A 25,607-nucleotide genomic window follows, 5' to 3' on the forward strand; every position below is an offset into this window, starting at 1 on the left:
TTAAATGATATTGTCAATTAATTGACTCTCAAATCTTATCGTTGTTGATACATACTTGAGAGTAACGGCCAAGAATGTAATTAAAAGCCAATTATATATGATCGGTACCATTAACTACCAAACAAATTAATAAAATTGCATCTTGATGGCGAAGAATAACATTAAAAATGCTACCTAATTAGTAATTACCAAATCAAGGTTAAACCGCCGAAACAAACCGGTTCGACGGGTGCCGACTTGCTGCTTTTAGAAAAAAACCACGGCGGTACAAAGGGATTATATAGAATCTTTTAATTTAATTCATTGCTAAAAATTGTAATTAGAGACGAATAAAACGCCACGTGGACGAATGCCGTGAGAGCCAAGTGGAAGAACTTGTTAGTCAAAACCAAAGGCAAAAAAAAAAAAGAACGCCCCTAGTAAAGGCAAAATACAATGGTATGGACCGTATGGTTATCTGTCAACATACCCTCTTCACTATAAATACACATTCTCTCATCTCTCACAATCAAACACAAACAAAACCCAAAGAAGATCTAAGTTCATCATGTCTACGACCGGACAAATCATTCGATGCAAAGGTTTCATTTTTAATATTCTTGTCCTTTTATTAATAAGATCTCACCATTTGAGGGTTTTTGATCACAACTGTTCTTATGAGTTATGATTACAAAACGGTGTCGTTTTTGTGGTTGTAGCTGCCGTTTGCTGGGAAGCTGGAAAGCCACTAGTGATGGAGGAAGTGGAGGTTGCTCCACCGCAGAAACACGAAGTTCGTATCAAGATTCTATTCACTTCTCTCTGTCACACCGATGTTTACTTCTGGGAAGCTAAGGTAAGAAGAGATCCCCAAGAACTCATGTTCTGTCTCTAGTTCTGTAATAAACTCACTAACTGTCTTCCACAGGGACAAACGCCTTTGTTTCCACGTATCTTCGGACATGAAGCTGGAGGGTAAAAGAATCTCTCCAATCTTGTTTCAGTTCTGGTCTGCTTTTAAGGTTTAGAGATTTGAGTTTGTTGATCTTTGTTTGTTTGTCTAGTATTGTGGAGAGTGTTGGAGAAGGAGTAACTGATCTCCAACCAGGAGACCACGTCCTCCCCATCTTCACCGGAGAATGCGGAGACTGCCCTCACTGCCACTCCGAGGAGTCCAACATGTGCGACCTTCTCAGGATCAACACCGAGAGAGGAGGGATGATACACGACGGCGAATCGAGATTCTCCATCAACGGCAAACCGATCCACCATTTCCTTGGGACCTCAACGTTTAGCGAGTACACCGTGGTTCACTCTGGTCAAGTCGCTAAGATCAACCCTGAAGCTCCTCTTGACAAAGTCTGCATCGTCAGCTGTGGCTTGTCCACTGGGCTGGGAGCTACTTTGAATGTTGCTAAGCCCAAGAAAGGTCAGAGTGTTGCTATCTTCGGTCTTGGCGCTGTTGGATTGGCTGCTGCGGAAGGTGCTAGGATTGCTGGTGCTGGTAGGATCATTGGTGTTGATCTTAACCCCAAGAGATTCGAGGAAGGTTAGTTTTAAATGTCTTTTCTATGATCGCTCCGACAAAACTAATATTACATGTTTTATTGCAGCTAAGAAGTTCGGTGTGACGGAGTTTGTGAACCCTAAGGAACATGACAAGCCAGTTCAGCAAGTCATCGCTGAGATGACTAACGGCGGTGTGGACAGGAGTGTGGAGTGCACTGGAAGCATTCAAGCCATGATTCAAGCCTTTGAATGTGTTCACGATGTAATATTCTGACCAAACCATTCATAAACTGTGGATACATATGTCTGAACTTATGACATGTGATGTTTGTGGTTACAGGGCTGGGGTGTGGCGGTGCTGGTTGGTGTGCCGAGCAAAGACGATGCTTTCAAGACTCATCCAATGAACCTCCTGAACGAGAGGACACTCAAGGGTACTTTCTTTGGGAACTACAAACCCAAAACCGACATCCCCGGGGTGGTCGAAAAGTACATGAACAAGGAGCTGGAGCTTGAGAAGTTCATTACTCACACAGTGCCATTCTCTGAGATCAACAAGGCCTTTGATTACATGTTGAAGGGAGAGGGTATCCGTTGCATCATCACCATGGGTGCTTGAAGAAACTACATTTCTCCTTTACCAATAAATGTCTACTTCGAGTGTTTTTAGTAGACAAACTATTATTTGCTTTTGTGTTTTTAAAAGTCCCCTACTCTATTTTACCATATCGTTGTAATAGTTTTCATAAAAAAAGACATTCTCTTTTTCTCTTTTAACTCTGTGTGTGATTCAACATTCGGAATGCAAACGAACTAACCGTAGTGACTCAAAAGAAGTCTCGAGCCGCCATTCTCTTTGCTTCTTGCTCAGAGGTCTGCCTTTGCCTGCCTTCTCACGGTTCACTCTTATATCAGCTATCCCCCAAACGCAGCTTCTGGCTTCCACGTCGAAAGAAACAAGCCTGAAGATACCATCACCTTCTGTCTCAGATTCCTCGTTAGCGTACCTCACATACATTGACCTGTCCTTGTACCGGTCAAGATCCTGAGGAACTCTTACTACTCTTTCAACACCAGGAGATGAAACCTGTTGCACACATGGTTCAAGCTTTTGTTGAGTCTTTAAACCACAATGTTAAATGAATCAGAGGGTCAACCATTGTTCTAAAAATCGCAAATCCGTTCTAACCGAAATAAAAATTTTTAATCTAATTTATACAATTCAAATCGGTTTAAACAACTGTAAGTTTAACTGTCTTAAATCAGTTAAAACCATGTTAAATCGATCTAAATTCACTTAAATCTATTAAATTAAATAATAATATTTAGATAATTCATCAAAATAACTTTATATTTAAACCTAAAAACTGAAATATCATATATATATATAAACGTAAATATATTAAAACTAATAACTAAACTAAACCTCTAAAGAGATGTTGTCTGGTATGGACTTGGCGAGTTCAGCTTCAGACAGTTTAGCTCTGTAGATTTTTGAATACGCTTCGATGTCCTCCATCGTTGGAGAACCGGACTTGTTACTGAGCCGCTCGATCCTCACTTGAACGGTGGAGTTCGGTAGAGTCTTGAACGCGTAAATGCCTAGCTCACCGTTAAAGGACTCGCATGATTTTTCAGCTAAGGACAATGCTTCTTTGTCCCATGTTGTTCCTGCAAGCTTAATACCTCCTCCACCACCTCCATCTCCAGCCTGAAATGTCAAATCTAGAGATTGAGAGATGCAAAAAGAAAAAAAAAATTGTAACTTCCATAGAGTTCTTCTTCTTCCTCCTCTTCGAGGTAGAAGTCGTCTTCTTCATCAGTTAGTAGCTCTGCAACATTGCGAGAGATCAATGTTTGGACTAAAAAAATGGAATCTTTAGATTAATACTACGCACCGTCTAGAACATCTTCGAGAAGAACTTGCTCTTCCTCTTCATCTTCATCTTCTTCTTGGTTTGTTGATTCTTCTTCAATGAGTGATTCGTCTTCTTTGTTTGGTTTTGGTTCGAAGATAGTCGTTTTAGTGTTCTTCTTCTTCTTCTTCTTCGCGTAAGTCTCTATTGAAAATTTCGGATACTGAAGGTGAAACGGCGTCGTTAAGCGGAGACTCGTGAAACGATTAATGGCGGGAAGTCTGCTACTTAAGCTAGAAGCTGGCAGAACTGAAATTCCCCGACAAGAGTGATACGGTCGGAAACAATAGATGAAATCCATTTTCTTCTCGACTGTCTTCTACTTGGCCTGAGGAGCCAAAACTGCGGCTAAGATGTTTGGTTCTCGTCGCTTTAAATCAATTTCATCGGTTCGATTGATCAAGTCCCGGTTAGAGTTGGTTTACTTATACGTCGGCCCAATAACACGACCAGCCCATAATTTTAGCAGACCGTCGTGTTTATTAGCATTGGGTTACTATATGGGCTGAGAATGATGTGACAACAAATCATGGGCTTGGACTTTCGATTACGTAATAGGTGTTAAGTAACGCCGGATTAGTTAAAAAGTTTTGGAAAACGAAATTTAAAATTTGACATTCTCAAGTCTCTTTCTCTCCCATGCATTAATTTGTTTTTTTGAAATGGATAAATTAAGATCTGACTGACGTGAAAGTAACTGTAAGGCCCGGTTCTGGAAAGAGTAAACATAAAAATAGAGCTAATTTGAGTACTACTATCTCTGTAGCTCGGCCACTGCTACTGCTGCGCCGTCGGATTTCTCAACTGTCTGTCTGAGGATGATGTGAATGAAACCTGACACTGACACATCTCTCTGTCTCATCTCGGCAAGTAATCTTACTTCTTGTCTTTTCTCACACAGCTAAATAAACTTTTCTCTTTTTTTTTTCTTGTGTCATATGGGAACTAATATTATTCACCGCATATTCGTCCCAGTTAAATACACACAATAATGCCATTATAGATCGAGATGGGTTGCTCGACAAAACACGATCCGAAAGTCATCTCTAGAGATATAAGTTCGATAAACACCAGAGCCACTAGTCTCACACCCCAAACTAAAAACAAATATTCCCTTCATTTTAAATATTTGAAGCTTTAGAAATTTGTTTTTCATTTTTAAATATTCTCTCGCGGCCGAGATTCGAATACCGGTGGTGATTAACTTGAGAGCAAATTAAAACCTAGTACGGTAAAGCCACCAGGATTCGAATTCCGGCCACCGGAGAATTAATATTTCAGCATCGTCAGGAACAGAGAATCGACACATAGTAACACGTAACTAGTTTGGACCACTAAAATATTCATGTATAATTCAAAGAAAAGAACTAGTGTAGTCTATTTTATGAGTAGGTGTATAGTTAATGATGTTTTTGTTTAGAGAATATAAAAAATTAAATGTTTTCTTAATCTACGTGTCTATTTCTAAAATGTAATTTTAAAAAAAAACGGAGAGAGTATAACATAAAACTAAAAACAAGTTTCACCTAGGATCATATCCACCAATGTAATCAAGAGGTGATAGTTTGATGGTAATCTTGAGATTCAACATATATCCACGTCGTACATGAGTTTGATTAACGCTGGGAACTAAATTATTATTGTTTAGCTAGTTTACACTTGAGTTTTGGCCCATGTTATTAACATTGTGGACCGCATACAGACAATCGGTCTACTTCTTGACATTAATCAGAAGGCATCCAAATTCGAATCAGGCAACGTGGTAATCAATCCACTCTGTAACATTAGATATGGTTTTTTACAGAACTGATCCGATCATCGATAAAGTATAACAAAATCCACCAATGTAAAAGTATCACGTCAAACCACACTATAGCTCCAATATATTCAAAAATATTCTTCTAATATGTGCAATAAACCTGTCAAGTTGGATTTCAAAGAGTTAAATTTATTAAAATGTCATATCATTAATAAAAATAGACACATTTGTTTTTGTTTGTTATATGTTTTATCGACTGATATAGTCGACACTTGAAAACATGCATTTAGACCATCATTAACTTCAGTCTCTTAACTGGAGTTCTTACCTTCGGGTAAGAGACGATTTTTAACTTTTCTTTGATTTTAACTAAGAAAAAATAAGAACCGTCTCTTAAATAGAGATATAAGAGCCGTCTCTTTGGCGAAAAGTGTAAAAAAAAAATGTCAAATCATGAGTTAAGAACCCCGGCTAAGAGACCGAGGTTAATCATGCCCTTAGTATAATAGAATGCACTGATACCACACTGTTTGACTTGGATTTGAAATGTCTTCCAACTAATTCTAGGGAGCCAAATTGCCTGTTACCAAACTATTTGAGTTGAAATTCATATCCAAGCCGACTATATACCAGCAACCTTGTTCCAATCAAAAATCAAACACAAGCAGATGTGTTTACAGCATGCCTCAAGTTTTTTACCATTAGATTACCACTACATAATTGTGGAGGTCAAGGTGATTCTTTTTGTTTTGCTTGGCTCATTAGCAATCTCTCTCACCGTAGATTGCAAATCAAGTGCTATTTAATGACAAAGAACATCATTGTTTCTTCTCTTCATTCATCTAAATTGTCCCTCACTTCATTCGTTATACAGGTCAGTGATGTATTCCATGTTAGTTATATTTATGCAGAGTTTCTTACTCAGTTAGTTATATGATTTTGGGATTTTGATAATTGTGCGCATAAAGCATCTTGATAATCAAAAGGGTTACTTTCACTGTTTTGAAACTCGGTCTCGATACTGGACAACTTTCAAGATCACCAAGTTATTGGGTCAACCGTGGACGAACCGTCGATTAATAAATTCTTTAATCTTTTCATATAATAATATATTAACTATTGAAAATATAGTAGATATTCTATGACTTTAAAATATAAAATATATAACTTTAGTTTCTTTATTTTCATTTTCATTTGACACACACAATATCAAAAATAATTTGGATTATTTAACAATTTTGTAAATATCAAGACTAAACATAAATATTTAAATGTCTAATATGAATGATAAAATTAAAATTAAAATCTAAAATAAACCAAAAGTAAAACATCAAACTGAAATAGATTGTTGATAACAAAAACAAACTAATACTAAATCACATCAACTAATTTTCTCTCTATCATCGTTCAATTCATTTTATTAAGAGGCATAGTAAAAATTTTATCAAAAATTCAAAATCACAATTTTATCTGTATTTATAAAGAATCTGGAAGTTTAGTCAAAATTTAAAAAATTACCATCAAGATTTTTTGGGTGTACTATTTCATCATCTTTGGGATATTCTTCAGCAAAAGCATTCTTTAATTCATTATATTCAAGCTCGCTAAGTTAAAATATAAAACATATATTATAATAACATAATCAAAAAATCTAAATAAGTACTGTAACTGAATAACAAGTTTTAATGGTTTTTTGCAAATTTTATTAGGTTATAATGGTTTTTTTCTTAAAACCTAAAACGGATTATATATCGGGTAACAGGGGTCTAATTTAACACTGGTTACTTTTACTGGATTTCTAGATCAGACACCGGATATTAAAGTGAACCATTTGCATGATATATCATCAGACAAGAACTGATAGAAAAGTAATTTTCAAAATAAAATCAACATCTAAAAACTTGTCAAGACCAAAAAGTTAAAAGACAAAGAAACGAACTGCGCTCATCCCTCTAAGATAACTGGAAACCACACGTAGTTTTAAAACCAATACCACTCGTTGTCTCAACAGCTTCACCTCCATCATCATCAAACATAGACCAGGATCCTTTCTTAGAACCAGAGACTCTTTTCTCAGGTAGCCACTTGGCTAGCATGTATCTGGTAGTCCTCCATGGCGGTCTAGACATTCCTTCTTTCTTCATGGACTGTGTCATCTCACCAGAAACCAACGAAACAACTCTTTTGAGTCTCTCCTCTGTCGCCACAAACACTGTCGGAAGCATCTGAGTCACGTCTTTGTAACCTTTTGTCTGTTTGGCTAACTCAAACTGAGACTTGAAGTCAAGATCAACAATGAGACGTTTCATCTTGCTTCTGTCATCACCGCCGCGACCAGTCGCCACCATGACCTCAATGTACTCGTACTTCCTCTTGCACTTAAACATTCTGCTACATCCTGTGTAACATTTTCACAAAAGCAACAAATAAAAAAACTTGACCTTAGTACCAAAAAAAACTTGACCTAACTTTCCAAAATTAAAAGAAAAACTCTTCAACTTTTGCAAAGATCAAATCACATGAATACTTTTCTAAATTTTTATTTTTAAAGCCAAAATGATATTTTATTATTACCTTCACGGCGATCAAAAGAAGAATCCCACGAGGTTCCATAGATAGAAGCATTGTAACCATCAGATCTGAGCTTAGATACTATCCTTTTCATCACGTCTCTCTTCTCATCGTCTCCTTCGTATGATAATCTTCTTCTGATAAACGACTTTACCTTCTCTTCCATTTCCTTCTCCTTTTCTCCTTGCGTCCGAAGAATCTCCTGAATATATATTCAACAACTCTTTTTTAATTATTTTTATGTAATATATTTATATGTAATATAAGATATAATATTGTTATGAAGCAAAAACAGAAGTATGCATCGACAGATGGAAATAGACAAGAGACCTGAAGGGTTACTAGAGCAGTTGAAGACTTCTCCATATGATTGGGGACGGTGACCGGAGGAACGGTGACCGGAGGCTCAATATAATCCAGCACAAGCTTTTCCAGATCTTCTTTTCCCAAACTCCCCATAGTAACTATTCTCACCTGTCTCTTCCAATTCTTCTAGGTTTTCTTTTTCTTGGAAAAAGTTAGAGAGCAAAAAATGACTTACAAAATACAGTCTATATAAAAGTGTGTGACGTTTGACCAAAAAAAAAAAAAAAAAAGTGTGTGACGTGTGTTAAAATCTTATCATTATTGTTTGCCATATTATATGAATTGTTTAATATTAGCATTTCTATTATAAATGTTTGTTGTTAAAATAACACTTTCAATTATAAGAATTTCTAAAATAACATGCATCTGACAAGAAAAAACTAAATTAATCTACATATATATATATTAATCTTACTTTCATTTTTTAAATGTTAAACCCTAAACTTTAACACTAAACCCTAAACTCAATATATATATATATATATATATATATGTTTTTCATATTTAATAAAATTATATTATAAAAAAATTTCAATGTGTGCTTATTTTGTCAAAAACAAGATTTAATGCTATTTGAAAATGTTTCTCTAATTTTTAGTTATTAAAGAATTAAAGTAATTAAAATGGTTGAATTTTATAGTTTTCAAAGCATTTTCTAAAATACTTCTTAAAAGTTAAGTTCATAAAATTTTATTTTGGTTCAGTATAACTTAAGAAACATTGAGTGAGCTAGTCATCTTATCTAAAAACTAGTTATAAAATCTAATGATAAAAACTTGATAAATAGTTATGTAAAAATAAAAGTATTTATTGTTTAATAATTTATATTTTTTGTTATTTTTAATTTTTCATGTTTTTCTGCTCTATAATTATTTGTATTATTATTTCTGCAGAGGTTTACGATTTATTTTTAATCGTTTCGTGCGGTTCTGACTAGAGCCAAAAGTCGAACATCCCAAAAGCAAAAGAAACAGAATTAAAAAAACAAAAACAAATACAACATAAAACCTAGAAACAAGTTTCACCTAGGATCAAATTTCCCAATGTAAAAAAATCCACCAATGTAAAAGTATCATGTCAAACCATATACTACTATAACTACAATTCATTTCAAAAATCTTTCCCAACGGTTGTGTCATTTAAAACCCTATTAAGTTGGATTTTCAAGGACTGTATTTATTAAAATGTCATATCAGTAATAAAAACAGATACAGATTTGAAGAGCCCGAGATGATTTCTTCATCGTCCTTCTCTTTCTTTTTTTGTTTGGCTCTTGAGCACTCTCTCTGACTGTCCACACGTAGTTTTCAAACCAATAGCACTCGTTGTCTTAACAGCTTCACCTCCTTCACCATCATCAAACATAGACCAAGATCCTTTCTTAGAACCAGAGACTGTCAAACGGTTCTCAGGTAGCCACTTGGCTAGCATGTATCTCGTAGTCCTCCATGGAGGTCTAGACATTCCTTCTTTCTTCATGGACTCTTTCATCTCACCACAAATTAACGAAACAACTCTTTTGAGTCTCTCCTCTGTTGCCACAAACACTGTCGGAAGCATCTGAGTCACGTCTTTGTAACTTTCAGTCTGCTTCACTAACTCAAACTGAGACTTGAAATCAAGATCAATTATCAGACGTTCCTTGCTTCCGTCATCACCGTCCTGTTCACTTGCCACCATGACCTCAATGTACTCGTACTTTCTGGTACACCTAAACATTCTACTACATCCTGTGTAACATTTTCACAAAAGCAACAAATAAAAAAACTTGACCTTAGTACCAAAAAAAACTTGACCTAACTTTCCAAAATTAAAGGAAAAACTCTTCAACTTTGCAAAGATCAAATCAAATGATTACTTTTCTAAATGTTTATTCTTTAAACCAAAATGATATTTTATTATTACCTTTACGGCGATCAAAAGAAGAATCCCACGAGGTTCCATAGATAGAAGCATTGTAACCATCAGATCTGAGCTTAGATACTATCCTTTTCATCACGTCTCTCTTCTCATCGTCTCCTTCGTATGATAATTTTCTTCTCCTGATAAACGACTTAACCTTGTCTTCCATCTTCTTTTCCTTTTCTCCTTTCGTCTCAAGAATCTCCTGTAAATATTTATATGTAATATAAGATGTAATATTTTTGTGAACCAAAAAGGAAAAGTATGCATTGACCGATGAAAAATAGATAAGAGACCTGAAGGGTTACTAGAGCAGTTGAAGACTTCTCCATATGATCGGGGACGATGATCGAAGACTCAATATAGTCGAGCACAAGCTTTTCTAGATCTTCTTCTCCCAAACTCCCCATAGTAACTATTCTCACCTGTCTCTTCCAATTCTTCTAGGTTTTCTTTGTCTTGGAAAAAGTTAGAGAGCAAGAAATGACTTGCAATAGAGTCTCTATATATGTGTCGAAGTGTGTGACGTGTGAATCATTATTGTTTGCCATATTATATGCATTGTTTAATTTTAGTTCTCTTATAAATTGTTTGTTGTTGATGCTTTAATTTCTGAACGTGAGTTGAGTGGTGACTTTTCCTTTTTCGAATATCTTCGAAGTACAATAATTTTTCTTTTCAAGTTACAAATACGCAACGGTTGAAAAAGTCGGTTCATGTCATTTTCTACTTGTCGTCTATAGCACATATTTGATGAATGATACGTGGATGTTTTAGATAAAACTTTGTAACTTGAGATAATGTTTTTTGTCTTGATTTTTATAAGAAACGTTGGTTTAAATAAACAAAACTAATTCTTCATCTTAGTATAGCTAACACGAACTTAAACAGATTAGCAAGCTGAGGCAGTAGCATTGCCTATGGGCGATGGCTGTGGTGGAGATGAGAAAGCTCAGATATACAAAAGTCACTTTTGAAAAAGGCCTATATGATCATTTATCAAGCTCAATCATGAACACTGTGTGATGCATCGATATATATCTATCCCAAAGATATCATTTCACTATCATCTACTTATAAATATAGTTTTCTTCATCTACCTCGCAACAAACTTTTTGATGTGGATAAAATTACAAATTATGCTATGCTACCAACTGTATGCTACATAATGGAAAGCATGTAAAAAAGTGGAGTGATATGTAAAATATATTCTAATGAAATATTTGGCCGAGAAAGAAATAGTTTAGCATCTTATATTTTTGCTTAAAAAGATGAAGGTTGATTTTCAAAAGGTAAATGGTGACAAAAAAATTGCAACTTTCTTTGGTGTTGGTGATATTCTTTTGAGTAGCTTAATGGGTTTACTTAACTTAGTCAATAAACTAGAAAAATAGTTATTTTTTGGAAGTTACAATGTCATGATAGAATGTTTAAAGAGGTTTATTTAGCAAAAACTTAACTTAATATCGTTTTCGGAAAAGATGATTATATTTATTAAAATGGGGTTTACTATTAGTATCAGTAACGAGATGGTGAGAAATCTACAAAATGTTAAAATATCCTCAAAATCGATAATTCTGAATTCAATTGAAAGAATAATATGTAGTAGAGACACTCAAAGATTCTGACTGTAATGTTATATTAAATTGTTTGAAAGTGACCTTGCGAATAAGGATGTCGGTGACCTATACCGAAAGTCGTATAATGGTGCTGCACAAAATTAAGTGAATAATTGTTAGCGGTGCTAAAAAGATTCATTAGTTAATTTCGAATGGTGATGCAATGGTTAGATAAATAAGTTATGATAGTGTAACAAAGATTAGGTGAAGAGTTGGACACAGCATTACAATATGGATATTAGGTTTTACTGGAGGTTGAAGACTATTTGTTTGTTAATCTTTGGTTTGAGAAAAAGCTTGGAAGTTTCAAGTAAATACTATCTAATGTATAAGTATGTCTAAATTTAATTAGTATAAAACTTTTTAAAAAGAATCCAGAAACAAAGTCATTTAGATTCTGCGTTTCAACCCTAAAGCTAGTAATATCATACTAATCGCCATTTGTCTTTACTCTTCACCATAAATGAAGTTGGGGTTTAATGGAAAAACGAAACTTAAATTAATTAATAACCATCCATCACTCTCAACTCTATATTCGAAGTTGGGTTTAATGGAACTAATGTGGACTACTCTTTTGTTGGGGGATTATTTCCAACAGGGACGGTATTTCCATCAGGAAGAATATAACTGTTTTCTTGCTCAAATACATGAAGACTAACCCCAACAGCGGTGATTTTGACGAGCAAAAGGAGTCGCATCATCATTTTAGCTGCCGGTATTTTCAACAGCGACAAGAACAACGCTGGGAATCTTTGTAAAAGGTGTCTGCAGCGACAATCCCATCCATTCTCCACCATTTTTTCTGCCTAGTTTGTTGTTTAATTATTGATGGCCAAAATTGATCGCAGCGACACTGCTCTGAACAAGGCCTGTATAGCATAAGAATGTTTGCTGAAATGTGATTATGATATGTTTCAGATTTTTCATGGACTTCGAAGAAGCAGAAATGATATCAAGATCAAGTAGCCATATAGTGCGAAGGAGAACAAAAGAGTTAGTTTATATAAGATTCTTCCTGATGGTATATAAAAAAAAATCTCATATGGAGTATAGAAGAACCAAGTACATGCGTGTGAGACCATCATTTTGGAGAGACATGAAAGAAGAAGATTGTGATCAGGTTCTTCGTATCTTTCGTACACATGACGAGGTTAGCCAGTGATCGTCCAATCTTGGGTCTGTTTGTGTATTATTCGTGGTACAGTTTAATTGGATTGTTCTCGTACAAAATTATTGCTAAATTCTAATCACGAAAATGTTAAAATGAGGAAGTTTTCAAAAGAATAGATTAAATTATTTTTGCAAAATTGTACTAACAGCCTAAGAAATCTAATCTATTAAAATTGGAATACAAATTGAAATTAAACCTCGGTTTTCCTTAAATATTACAAGTCTATACCACTAGCTTAAACCATATTTAACACTTAAATCAAACCATTTAGATCTAAAATAACTAACCAAACCGTACATAGTAGTTAACCAAACAAACATCAATTCAATAACATTACTAAAACCAGAATTAATTAAAAATTTTAACCATTCATCACCTCTTCCTATAAGCAATCCAAACTCTTATAAATTTAGAATCATACCAAAAATACAATGGCATCTTCTTATCCTACACTGATCCACTATAAAATTATAACCTTGGCATACATAAACCACATAATTATCATATATTCAGTCAATAAAAATTCAACAAAAAACATATTATTAGTTCATTACTCTCCGGATAAGAAAAAACATTTTTTATCATTTGAATACTTTTTCCATGGATAACTCCAATTATTATTATATATTGAACCATTTGATCAATATCAACCAACAAACATTTTCTATATCACAAGCATTTGGTTAATATCGACCAACAAACCTTCTCACGATACAATTTTTTAAAATATAATAATATATAATTAGTTATATGGTAAATATTAAAAAATATATTTACTAATTATAAAAATAAATAATTCTTTCAAAAAAAATAAAAATAAACATTCATACAGGCGTTCAGGTCAAAGTCTACTACAGTTTAATTGGATTGTTCTCCTTATCAGCTGTACTAAAAAAATTCATAAAAGACAGATTTCATCTGAGTGAACGACACTTTTAACGCAAATATTTTCCTAAAAAGTTCATTACATTAATTTGCACTGATTTGTTACCACTTATATAAAATTATATTTTTTATATTTACTCTATTTACTGTTTATACATAGTAGAATATATACTTAGTATTACTGTAGGGGTTTGATTGGTATTAGAGAGTAATATGGGGTAAAAAAGAAATAGAAAATAGCTGAAAGAAATAAAAAAAAAAAGAAAATGGAACAAATAGTTTTACTCCAGCTAAATTCTAAGTAAAATTGCGTGTAAATTTTTTTTTTTGTTCTAGAATAGTAATTAGAGTAAATTGGTGAAAATAATATTTCACTTGACTGGTATTTTCGGTGGAATTTGGAGTGATGAAATTTTTAGAGTAAACATTAAACATTTACTCTGTGGGTGTGAATGAAAAGCAGGTATAGTGATAACTTTTCTAGCCATAATTAATTTTTGAGAAAATAGAAAAAAGAAATACTTTCAATTTAGGTTTGTCTCAATAGGATTTTTAAAAAATTATTTAGAAAAATAGAATTTAGATTCTTATTAATATTATAATATCCTTAAAATTAACCAATTAATATGAATTAATAATAATATTTAATATTAAAAAGTAAAAACAAAAGAAAAAATAGATAAAAAATACATGGTACAATAAAAAAAGACAAAGACATCCGCTTAACCTATCTTTTTCTCCGCTGATCCCCTTTCTCTTCAATGGTGATTTCTTGTTATTCTTCACAGGGTTAAGTGTTCATCGTCTATGTTCTCTCTATTTTCGTCTCTGCTTCTTTTCTTCTGTTTCTTCTTCTCTTTATTGGTTATAAGATGTTTAGCCAGACAATGAATCATAGAAGATGTTGAAGTATTTTATTCAATTACGGAAATTACAATTTTTCCGTAATTAAAAATGTCTCTTTTAAGGGTATTTTATTAAAAATTAAAAATGTTTTTTTTCAATTCTCTCTTAATTTTTCGCTCAGTTGCACTTATTTTTGTCAATCAGATGAAAATAACTCTTATCTCTCTTACGCTTGATACTGTTTTAATAGAGATATATACTTCACTTTATTTTCTCACTGTTTTGGAAGTGAAAAACAAACTACACTAGACTTTTCTTTTTTCTTAACTTTATTACTCCACTACTTTTTCCTAATTACTCTATTTGACTTATGGCTCAGTTACTCTATAATTAACCAGTCATACCCTATCTTGACCATACAAGCGCATCCTATGTTTAGCTAAAATAACTGTTCTTTCTTTCCCACTTTTTCATCTACTCTCATTTCTACTTTTTGTATTTTTTTCATTTTACTCCAAATATTACCAATCACATTTCGTGTATGATTGGATGACACAATGGACGTTAATAAATTGAAGTAACAAAATATTCAGCGAAGTTATGAAGTTTTTGTCCAAACAGGATAATTGTTTATTCAGCCTATTTACGTTAAGGAAGGAAAAAAGAAGAGTAAAAGAAGGGCAATGCATTTCTCTAGATCAAGTGAGAAAAAAAATTTAGATTAAGTGAGAAAAAAAATTTTACTCTCGATTTCATTTTATTTTTCTCTTTTTTTCATCTTTTTTTCCTCACACTTTTACTCCAGCTAATGCCAGTCACACCCTTCATATAAGAAAATGTTACGTACTTTCCTGAAAATATTTGTTTTTGGTGGAGTTTTAGAATATGTTACTCTCCATGAATAAAATATGTTTTACTGAATAAATTCTGACGTAAAAAGGTAAAAATGCCCGATTTTGGTATAGAATAAGAAAAGAGAAAAACATAAAAATAGAGCTAATCGAGTAAAGAAAAGATCTTTGTAGCTCGGCTGCTGCTGCACTGCTCGTTGGATTTCTCAACCTGCCAAATGATGTAAGTGAAACTGACACAACTCTCTGTCTCATTTCTGGAAGCATTCTGATTTCTTGCCACACATGGCACTATTTTTTTCTTTTTGAAAAAAATATAAATTTATTCAAACAAAAAAACTGTTTTACAGAAGACTGCAACTTTTCCTGCTACATTCCCTCAAAACAATTTCAAAGATAATTATAAAACTCCATTATCTACTACCAAACCAAACCTCCATAGTTTTCCCGTACTTCCCAACCTTCTTCACACATGGCACTATTTCACATTAAACCCCTTCTTTATCTATATATTTATATAACATTCCACAATTTCTCTAACTGTATTCTTACATCCAAATTTTGGGTATTATTAACTATTAAAAATTATATTATTACGACACTATTTGGGAAATTCTTCGTTAGACATTTTGTGATTTATGCTTTGACTTCTATATCTAATTTCCTAGTAATTTCTAACCAATTTTCACTATTACATCAGATTATGTATTTTGGTATAAGCGAATGTGATGGGTTAAGTTTTTGAATTTTTATTAAAGTCAATAACACGATTCTATCTTCGAGAAATATTCGTCTGGTGGTAATATTCTATTAAAAATGTCATATCAGTAATAAAAACAGTCAAAGAATTGAGGAGCTCGAGACTATTTCTTCATCATACTTCTCTCTCTCTCTCTCTCTTGCTTGGCTGATAAGCAGTCTCTGACTATCCGTTTCAAATCGAATTTTCTATTCATTTATATAACTAGATCCTCTCTGTTGCTTCCCTATCTTTTCATCGTAAGTGCCTCCTCTCTTTAGTTACTATTCATTTAAATGATGAATTTAATTTTGTAGTAGCATACAATGCATTCTCTCTTTGTTAATTACTTATCTTACTTATGATTTTGGTAAATGTGAGTTTAGTCGAAGTTTCTTTCAATATCTCGGGGATTAACTCGAAAGACTAAAGCGTGAAGAAATAGATAAGACAAAAGAAGATTACATACGAATATAGAGTTGAGAGTGATGGATGGTTATTAATTAATCTAAGTTTCGTTTTTATATCATTGATATCGGTTATCATTGATATCGGTTTGATTCGCCTCATCATTCTTATTAATTAGGATATGACTCTGATTTAGATATATATTGGAAAGCTACCAATTGGCTACATTCTTTAATAATTGACGTAGTGCATATAACATATTCAAGCAAAATAAAAAAAATTCATCCCAACTTCATGAAAGCCTGTGGTGGAGTCTAGAGGGTTGAGCATTTACATCAATTATTGATTTAATTGTCTGAACATAAAGTTCAGCCAGACATTTGTCAAAGCGAATATTTATTTCTCTTTTATTTTTTCTAACCAAATATTTTGATGTGATCCAACTCAGTTTTACTATGGTATATCATTTCTTTATTTACCCATTGTTTCATTAAAATCGTATTTTCGTTTATAAACCTTTAATGATGAAATAATATTACATAACAGAGTCTTAAATTAAACCATAAAAACAGTGACCAATTCCGACTTATAGAAGACGCTAGTGTTGATGGTGACCATTAATAGCATTAATCACACGATTTATCTGAATGTTTTACATTATTGCTTAAAAAAGTCTCCACGCAATTTAAACTAATGAAGACGCGTTCGAATATTTATGACAATAATTTTAAAACCAAACATGGCATTTCTATAAAAGATAAACCTCTTCCTTTTGTAATGGTGAAAAAATCGTGTGTTCTTAACGTTAATTATGTTATATATTATGACAAAAATTATAATTAGCAAAAACAAGAAACACATAGATGCTAATTATAAAAAAAAAACACATCTAATACTCCATTATGTTGTCGTTTTATTTCTCATCTCATGTCATTCAAATTTTAGGGCAGAATATATATAAAAGCTTTTTATTAACACTATAATAGAATCTTAGACTAGAGAAACACATAGATGCTAATCATTCAAATCTTTCAAAGAAAATCAAGAAAAGGTAGTCGAGTCCTCTAATCAGTATTATCCCACATAATCAAATATTTTGAACCATATAAAAGCTAACATTAGATACTAAAATGGACATTTAAAATGAAGACAAAACATATTATACTTTTCTTTATATAGGCTATTGATACAAGTAGAAATGCAATACAGCATCAGAAAAAACCTGATACAACAAGCCCCACTTCACTTCCTTAATTTTGTTGAACATCCCCGAAAGAAAGGAACAATCATATGAAGCAACAAACAGAAATACAACTAATGTTTTACCCGCAACAAACAGAAATACAACTAATGTTTTACCCGCAAAAAAAAACACATCTAATGCTCAAAATCCGACCTCAACTCTTTTTTAATTTTATAGAAATTGATAAACAAAAAAAAAACTTGGCGCAATCCTCTCAGAAAATAGGAAAACAACACTTAGTTTTCAAACCAATGCCACCACGACTCGTTGTCCCAACATCTTCACCTCCTTGACCATCATCAAACAAAGACCAAGACCCTTTCTTAGAACCAGACACTCTTAGACGATTCTCAGAGAGCCACTTGGCTTGCATGTATCTCTTACTCCTCCACGGTGGTCTAGACATTCCTTCTTCCTTCATCGATTTTTTCATCTCATTACAAACCAACGAAACAACTCTTTTGAGTCTCACTTCTGACGCAACAAATATTGTCGGAAGTATCTCAGTCACGTCTTTGTAACATCTTGTCTGTTTCACCAGCTCGAACTGAGATTTGAAATCAAGATCAATGATCACACGTCTCAGCTTGTTTACATCATCACCGTCGCGATCACTAGCCACCATGACGTCAATGAACTCGTACTTTCTTGTGCAACGAAACACTCTACATCCTGTTGTGACATTTCCAAAAAACAACAAAAAAATTAAAATTTTGACTTTCTCTAACTTTCAAAAATCAAAGGAAAAATTCTTCAACTTTGCAAAGATTAAACAGATTAATACTTTTCTTAATTTTCTTTTATAAAAAAATGTGATATTTTTTTATTACCTTCAAGCGGATCAAAAGAAGAGTCCCACGAGGTTCTAGAGATAAAAGCATCGTAGCCGTCAGATCTAAGCTTAGAGACAATCCTTTTCATCACATCTTTCTTCTCATCGTTTCCTTTGTATGATAATTTTCTTCTTCTAATAAACGACTTTATCTCCTCTTCAATCTCCTTCTCTTTTTCTCCTTTTGTCCCAAAAATATCCTGTAAATATATCTATTAAGTTTTATACAAAAACGAGAGATAGAAAATGCATTGAAGGAAGGATGAGAATAAATATAGTAGACCTGAAGAGTGATAAGAACTTTTGAAGGTTCCTCCACATCATCGGAGGCGACGATGATCGGAGACTCAATGTAATCGATCACAAGCTTCTCCAAATCTTCTTCTCCTAAGCTCCCCATCTTGAATATTCTCACCTTTCTCTTATGGTTCTTCTTCTTTTCTCAACAACAGAGAGAAAATGAGTGTTTTTTTTGGTTATTTGTGAAGTAACCAAGAGATGAAAATGTTCAGAGAGAAAAAAGAGCAGGAGCAAAATTATTTATAGAGGTTGTAGATACCGTTGATGTCTTGTGACAGCCTTATCCATTTCTTGTTTTGCAATATTATATGAATTGTCTGATTATTCGTTCCCTTTTTAAAAAAGTTTGTTGTTAATGCTTTATTTTATCTCTGAACGTGAGCGGTGAGACCTTGATCTATATGGTTTCACTTCTTTGAACAATTTTTTTCTCTTTTCTCAGAAATACATTAATTTTGATGTCATACGTGACGGTAGCAAAAGTCGTTTCATGTCATACGTGATGGTTGAAAAAGTCGTTTCCTGTCATTTTCCACTTGTCATATATTCGATATACTGTATTAGGAGTGGATATTTTAAATAAAAATTCAGTCTGAAGATAACTTATTTAAGTCTTGATTTTCATTGAGAAATCAAATAGCTTAGTTTTTTTGGTATGAAAAGCTTAGGTTAATTCAACGAAAAAGATTGTTTATAGAAAACAATTATAAGTTTCATTAATATTTTAAAGTATTATGATGTGTATAAAGTAGTTATGAAAATAGAAAAATATATTAACTTAGGAACTGTTGATCAAAACTAAAAGGTATCCATATTATTTGAGTAAAAAAAAATATGTTTGATTCGGACCGATCTGCTGATTAAGCGACCTGCCTCGCGAGTCTATTCAATTATCAAAGTAGACATATACAATATCATAATTTGATTAATGTAGGTTTACTATTGATCAACCTTGTTGTAACATATTTGGAAGCAAGATTGTCTTATGTTGCCCATTCAAACCTATGATAGCTAATCCATATTATAACTTTTTATAGATTTGGCTTACACGACGACGACACATGCATGTGTGTGTGTGTGTACATACTAATCAAAATGATAAAATGTTGTCATGAAGATTGAATTATCTAATAGTACCAAAAGGATTGGATATATAAAATATGGGTTTAGTCAAAACTGAATATATTAAGATTATTTTACATATAGTTTTGAAATTCCGAGTGACGGTAGCTGGTATATAAGCCAACAGTTTTGATTTGGATGATATATAGTCCCCGGGAATTTTTAATATTTTCATATGAGATATATATAAAAAGTTTACACACTATATCATTTGAGTTTTTTTTTTTTTTTTTGTCATCTGTTAGATTAATAATCGATAAGAACATCAAGAGCAACATTCAGATATAGAAGATCAGCCACAGAGAGGAACTCCCATCCAAAAAACTTATCACACCAACTACCCGATCAAAGCTACCCTTCTCCACTATAAAATAGTTGGTACATAGACATAACATAAGATTCAAAAAACTAATCATCGATCACATGACAATGATCAATTAAGTAGAAGACGAAGCTTCCTCATTCTCAAACAATTCTCGTAGCTACAAGAGGCCACCAGCCGCAACATAGGATTGCAGATAACCACCTTTCTCCGCACTTTGAACTATGAGGAAAACCTTTCTGTTTGTTGATCTTTCTTCTTTTACTACTCTCCACCATTCCACTTTTCTCAATATGTTCTCCAGCTCAACGTATTACCTTTTAAATTAGGCCACACTTTGGGTCTGAGGATCACCTTTGTGAGCGTATCATCATCCAATGCAATAATGACTCTGTTGAGATGATGAAAGCTTAAGCTCTCCAAAGACCACAACTGAGCTTTGTATTTTGCTTCATCCAGAGACTTGACATTAATGAACACTCGTCCACTATGCATGAGAATTTTTCCCTTTTCATTTCTCACCATCCAAGTTCCTCCACTTTTTGATACCTTCTTATCAAAATGCACTCTAATGTTGCACTTTATCCATCCTGCTCGTGGCGGCTCCCAACATTTCCCAACTGCCTTCGGCGCCTTTTTCTCCTCCTCTTCCTTCTCTCTTTCTTTTGCGTCTTTCTAAATCAACTAATAAAAAGAAATATTTTCAAATATAAATCGTAAAAGTAGCTGCACAGCCTACGCCTGACAGTTGATTTAGATGGTTTAGTAATTGACTTGATTTACAATTTTATTTAAGCTAACTCTTCTTTCTCGTCTAACACTAATGAAGATATTTTACAGAATCTCTTTCTCTCAAGCTTGATCACCCTGAGAGAATCTGAAACAGGCTGCGTGTGCTTTAACCACAATAGTTTGTTGAATTTTCATTTTGTTTTTTTACAGGGAGATGTATTGATATAAGTGGTACAAAAGCTTTAGACAAATGTGTATTTTTTTTATTTCTTTTTGCGAATTGACACAACAATTGTCTAATGAAAATTGGATGTTTAGTAAGCCACGATTTGGTTAATTACGATGATGATAATGATGTTGTGGTACTTGCAAACTATCCCACTAAGTGTAAGTGGAGTCAAAGATGTAAAGCCTAATGACAAAAACAAAAGTAGGTCAGGTTTGAAAAAGAGAGAAGGTTTGAAAAAGAGAGACACTTATTAGTTAAGCATGTGATTAATTATTAGAGCGTCGTCGTGGAGCTATAAGCAGGAACCTTGACAAGCTTATTCTCCTTCATCAACTTCCTAACCCTCTCAACATCTTTCCACATCTCTCTCGATGCATACACATTAGCCAAAACCACATACACTCCATCGTTCCACGGCTCAAGCTCAACCATGTGTTTAGCCACCCACTCAGCCATCTCAACATCCCCAAACTTCTCACACCCACCCATCAAACACCCCCAAACCACCACGCTAGCCTTCATCGGCATCCCTTCCACCACCATCTTAGCCTCCTCGAGCCGCCCGTCCCGGCTCAGCAGATCAACTACGCATCCGTAGTGAGACAAACCCGGTTCTAAACCGAACTCCGACTTCATCGTTTCGAAATAGCCTTTCCCTTCTTCCACATGACCTCCATGGACGCACGCACTCAGAACACCAAGGAACGTGATACTGTTTGGTCTCACGCCAGCCTCTCTCATATTCCCAAACCCTTCCAACGCCTCCACCGTCCTCCCGTGAGCTGCGTAGCTCATGATCATAGACGTCCACGAGACTACGTTTCTCTCAGGCATTTCATCAAACACTTGACTCGCTAAATCCATACGCCCGCACTTCCCATACATATCAACAAGCGAATTCATCATCATAACATCAGACTTCTCTTCAGGCTTAGCCTCAAGAACGCATCTATGCAGCTGAAAAGCCAACCCCAAGTCACCCAAGCCACCGCAAGCCGAAGTCACACTCACCATATTGAAATCGTCAGGCTCAAACCCGTTCCTTTTCATCTCGATAAACATCTCCACAGCCTCCTTGGCGCGCGCCGCTTGGTTCAGCCCTCCGATAATCGCGTTCCAAGACCCTAACTTTCTCTTGGGATTTTCGTCGAACATCTTGCGTGCGTCCCTAACTTTCCCCGCTTTACAGTATAAAGTGATGAACCCGCTCTCGCAGAACTCGTCGCGCGCGAACCCTAGCTTCGCCGCGACGGAGTGAAACTGCTTTCCCAACGGGAGATCGTGGATCTGGACGGCGGATTTGGTTACGATCGGGAGAGTGTACCGGTCCGGTTTAACGTCTGATCTCACCATGTCGATGTAGAGTTGGATTGCGTCGAGAGGGGAGTCGTGGCGGAGGTAGGCTCGCATGATGTTGTTGCGTAGGAAAGGGATCGGGTCTTGATCGAGGATGCGAGATCGGAAGATGTCGCCATGGATGCGGCGGACGCCAGCGAGGCTGTTGCTGTTTGATAGGAGCTTAGCTAAGAACTTGTTACGGTCTTGAGGGGAGAGAGATGAGATAGGGACAAAAGGTTCATCTATGGCCGGAGTAGTATAATGATTCCGAAGGTGAAAGACGGTGAAGTAATGTGTTGCCTTAGTGGTGGTACCATTAGGCCTGCAGACAAGACTGGAGAAGAAGACCATCTGTGTCTTTGGTTTTTCTCCTGATCAGAAATGCAAACAAACATTATATAAAAACCAAACATAAAAGTACAAAGTTTTATTACATTAAAGATGTTATAGAAAAGGCTCAAACTCTTCTTAAAGATCCAAATATAGGAAGCTTTGAAAGACTGTATTTGACAAGTTCAGGAGCCTTCTTACTACTAAAACATAAACACTGAATCAAAAGCAGAATATCCAAATAAGAACTGAACCATGTGTTGGAATCGAAAGATCAATTTGTGCTGAGACTTTTTAACGATCACCACGTTCGAAATTGATCTTGGTTCGACCAGAACCACCATAGTCATCGCGTGAAGAGCTGCCGCCACCGCCGCTTGCTCTCATAGTTCCACCAGATCCGATTTTGTCCAAAGGCTTCTTCTTGCCTTTGTTCACATCAGACACGAAACGGTCCAGACCGAAAGGATCTTGTTCTTCCTTCTCAAACTCCACAGGTCGTTCTCTCTTGCCCGACCTCTCGGAAGCACCGGTGAAAGCTCTGTCTGGTTTGAACCTCTCGGTGTTCTTGAGCTTATCGAGCTGCTCGTCTGCGTTTCCGTACATTTCTTCATCCGTATCCTTCTTAGGCTTGTAGAGCGTTGAGAGAGTGGGTTGTGCTGTGAACAAGCCTTTGTCGTATACGTTGTACTGGTCGTCTGTTGCGAAACCTGAATCCATTCCCTTCTCTTGGTTGAAGAGACGTTGATCGTACATAACTTCGCCGCCTTTGCCTCCTGTAGAGGCCATTCCAAGAGCCACTTTCTCACTGATATCACGGTCTCTGTCTCTCGTGATCTTGCTCTTCTTCCCCATGGCAGCATCTTTAGCTTCCAACCTTCTCTCCCTTTCTCTTTCATGGCGACGCTCTCTTCGGATCTCCTCCCTCCGCATCCGATCCCTCTCCTCTCTACTCTCCTTTGGACCTTCCCTCTCTCTTTCCCTTTCCCTCTCACGGTCGAGGTCATAGTCATAATCACCTCTCGGGTCAACACTCTCACTCCTAGCCCTGTCTACAGAGACAGGCATGCTCGCAGGAGCACCAGTTCTCTCAGCACGAGCTTTCTGAGCAAGAGCCCTCAACTCCTGCTCTTTTCTCTCCTTCTCCTTCATCATCATCTCCTTTTGCACCTTTGACCGCATCGAAACAGCCTCCCTAGCTTTCTGCTCAGCCACATAGAGAGCCTCAGATAGCTTGGCAAAGTTATCATTGATCTGAACGTCTTGCAAACCTCTCCCATCAGCAGCGAGACGTTTATCAAGTGGGATAGTGTAACCCTTCGGATTCTTCCAGTTTGAGATACAAGGAGGGATCTTCCAGTCTTGCTGGTCCTTGACTGTAACAGGCCTGGGCGGCGAATGCATGACAGGAACAGGAGGAGAGCCAGAAGCCTTGGGGACTCTCTTGTGCTTAAACTTCGGCGGATCAAGAGGATCCACAGGCATCTCCACCATCCTAATAATCCTCTCTTTAGCACCCGAATTAAAAGCCGAAGACTGCTGAGACGGCTTATACTTAATAAAGTTCGAGTCTCCTGACTGCCTCGGGACATTAGTAGGCTGCGCAGCACTCAGCCTCACATTCACAATCTTCTCCATAGCAGCTTTAGTCTCTTCCGTAGTCTCCTGAATCTGCTTCTGCAACTCCTCCTCCTCATCCACAACACCATCCTCTCCCCCCTCGTTCTTCAGCACCTTGGGGATAATATCCTTATGCTGAGAGTAAACAATCTTCTTCGAGTTCTCGTTCTGCCTCACAATAGCATCAAACACCACATTCCCCTCAGCATCCACAGTAACAGGAAGAGTCTTGGCCCCAGGCTTGTTAGACTTATTCTTCCCCATCCCGAGGGGATACTGAGCAACGTGTATCTCAGGGAAGGCGCCACCGTCTCCAAAATCCTCAGGGTTCCTGGGACGGAAGCCTTGACGCTTCAGGTAAACAGGCACTGCTTTGAAAACCACGGCGGCGGTTTTCTCGGACTCGGACTCGGTGAAACGGTTCTTGAACCATGGATCGTTTGAGTGGTCGTAGAACGTGGTGGCTGTTGATTTGGCCGGAGGTAGACGGTCCTTAAGAGACGCCATGGTAAGTAAGTAGCTCGACGAATGCTCAAAACCTGCAAAACAAGAAACAGGAACGATACTAATCAGAACTTACCAGAATCAACGGTGGTGATTACACAGATCCATCGAAATTAGGGTTTCTGACGATGAAATCGAATTAGATCTCTATAAATTAGGGGTTCTAACGATGAACTACAATTAGATCTCAACTGGTTCCGATTAAATCCTAACGAATCTGAGCGGGATTCTATACTAAAGAACGAGTTAACGATTGGTGAGCTATGAGATCGATAGAAAGCTTTAAAAACAGCAGGAAACGAAAGCGAGAGGAGAAGATGATGGAAGAAGCTAACCTCGTAGGAAATTAATCGACGGGATGAGCGGATTTGAGAGGGAATAGACGCGGCGTAGAACGACGAACGGAGGTGAAGCTTCGTCTCTGAGGAAGAAGGATGATTAGGCTCGATGAAGCCTTTAGGGTTTGGTTAAGATGAAAACATTGTTTTATAGCGGAGAGTTGTGAGTCGGTTAT

The 25,607-nt window shown here is 35.6% G+C and overlaps 7 protein-coding genes across 7 annotated transcripts; 1 reads left to right on the top strand and 6 right to left on the bottom strand.

Moving 5' to 3' along the window:
• The first annotated feature begins 469 nt into the window (after positions 1-469).
• Positions 470-2,265, top strand: LOC106300708 (alcohol dehydrogenase class-P). The gene is made up of 6 exons (XM_013736911.1): positions 470-581; positions 699-835; positions 908-954; positions 1,044-1,528; positions 1,593-1,750; positions 1,829-2,265. Exons 1-6 carry the CDS (start codon positions 548-550, stop codon positions 2,105-2,107), a joined length of 1,140 nt encoding a protein of 379 aa, XP_013592365.1. The 5' UTR covers positions 470-547; the 3' UTR covers positions 2,108-2,265.
• Positions 2,236-3,763, bottom strand: LOC106300709. The gene is made up of 4 exons (XM_013736912.1): positions 3,387-3,763; positions 3,259-3,320; positions 2,915-3,199; positions 2,236-2,575 (listed from the first exon to the last, which is right to left on the bottom strand). The coding sequence occupies exons 1-4, from the start codon at positions 3,703-3,705 to the stop codon at positions 2,279-2,281; spliced, it is 963 nt and encodes a 320-aa protein (XP_013592366.1). The 5' UTR covers positions 3,706-3,763; the 3' UTR covers positions 2,236-2,278.
• A 3,352-nt stretch (positions 3,764-7,115) lies between these two features.
• On the bottom strand, positions 7,116-8,193 carry LOC106298170. Its single transcript, XM_013734249.1, has 3 exons — positions 8,065-8,193; positions 7,738-7,936; positions 7,116-7,561 (listed from the first exon to the last, which is right to left on the bottom strand). The coding sequence occupies exons 1-3, from the start codon at positions 8,191-8,193 to the stop codon at positions 7,116-7,118; spliced, it is 774 nt and encodes a 257-aa protein (XP_013589703.1).
• A 1,146-nt stretch (positions 8,194-9,339) lies between these two features.
• Positions 9,340-10,412, bottom strand: LOC106298171. Its single transcript, XM_013734250.1, has 3 exons — positions 10,299-10,412; positions 10,006-10,207; positions 9,340-9,830 (listed from the first exon to the last, which is right to left on the bottom strand). Exons 1-3 carry the CDS (start codon positions 10,410-10,412, stop codon positions 9,340-9,342), a joined length of 807 nt encoding a protein of 268 aa, XP_013589704.1.
• A 7,307-nt stretch (positions 10,413-17,719) lies between these two features.
• LOC106299393 lies at positions 17,720-19,244 on the bottom strand. The gene is made up of 4 exons (XM_013735488.1): positions 19,156-19,244; positions 18,880-19,032; positions 18,595-18,796; positions 17,720-18,436 (listed from the first exon to the last, which is right to left on the bottom strand). The coding sequence occupies exons 2-4, from the start codon at positions 18,994-18,996 to the stop codon at positions 17,979-17,981; spliced, it is 777 nt and encodes a 258-aa protein (XP_013590942.1). The 5' UTR covers positions 18,997-19,032; positions 19,156-19,244; the 3' UTR covers positions 17,720-17,978.
• A 2,177-nt stretch (positions 19,245-21,421) lies between these two features.
• Positions 21,422-23,075, bottom strand: LOC106300063 (pentatricopeptide repeat-containing protein At1g77170-like). Its single transcript, XM_013736124.1, has one exon. The coding sequence runs from the start codon at positions 22,988-22,990 to the stop codon at positions 21,575-21,577; it is 1,416 nt and encodes a 471-aa protein (XP_013591578.1). The 5' UTR covers positions 22,991-23,075; the 3' UTR covers positions 21,422-21,574.
• LOC106300062 (SNW/SKI-interacting protein) lies at positions 23,020-25,576 on the bottom strand. The gene is made up of 2 exons (XM_013736123.1): positions 25,429-25,576; positions 23,020-25,128 (listed from the first exon to the last, which is right to left on the bottom strand). Exon 2 carries the CDS (start codon positions 25,094-25,096, stop codon positions 23,264-23,266), a length of 1,833 nt encoding a protein of 610 aa, XP_013591577.1. The 5' UTR covers positions 25,097-25,128; positions 25,429-25,576; the 3' UTR covers positions 23,020-23,263.
• Positions 25,577-25,607: the final 31 nt, after the last annotated feature.

This window comes from Brassica oleracea, chromosome C6 (genome assembly GCF_000695525.1).
Source record: "Brassica oleracea var. oleracea cultivar TO1000 chromosome C6, BOL, whole genome shotgun sequence".
NCBI classification, from domain to species: domain Eukaryota; kingdom Viridiplantae; phylum Streptophyta; class Magnoliopsida; order Brassicales; family Brassicaceae; genus Brassica; species Brassica oleracea.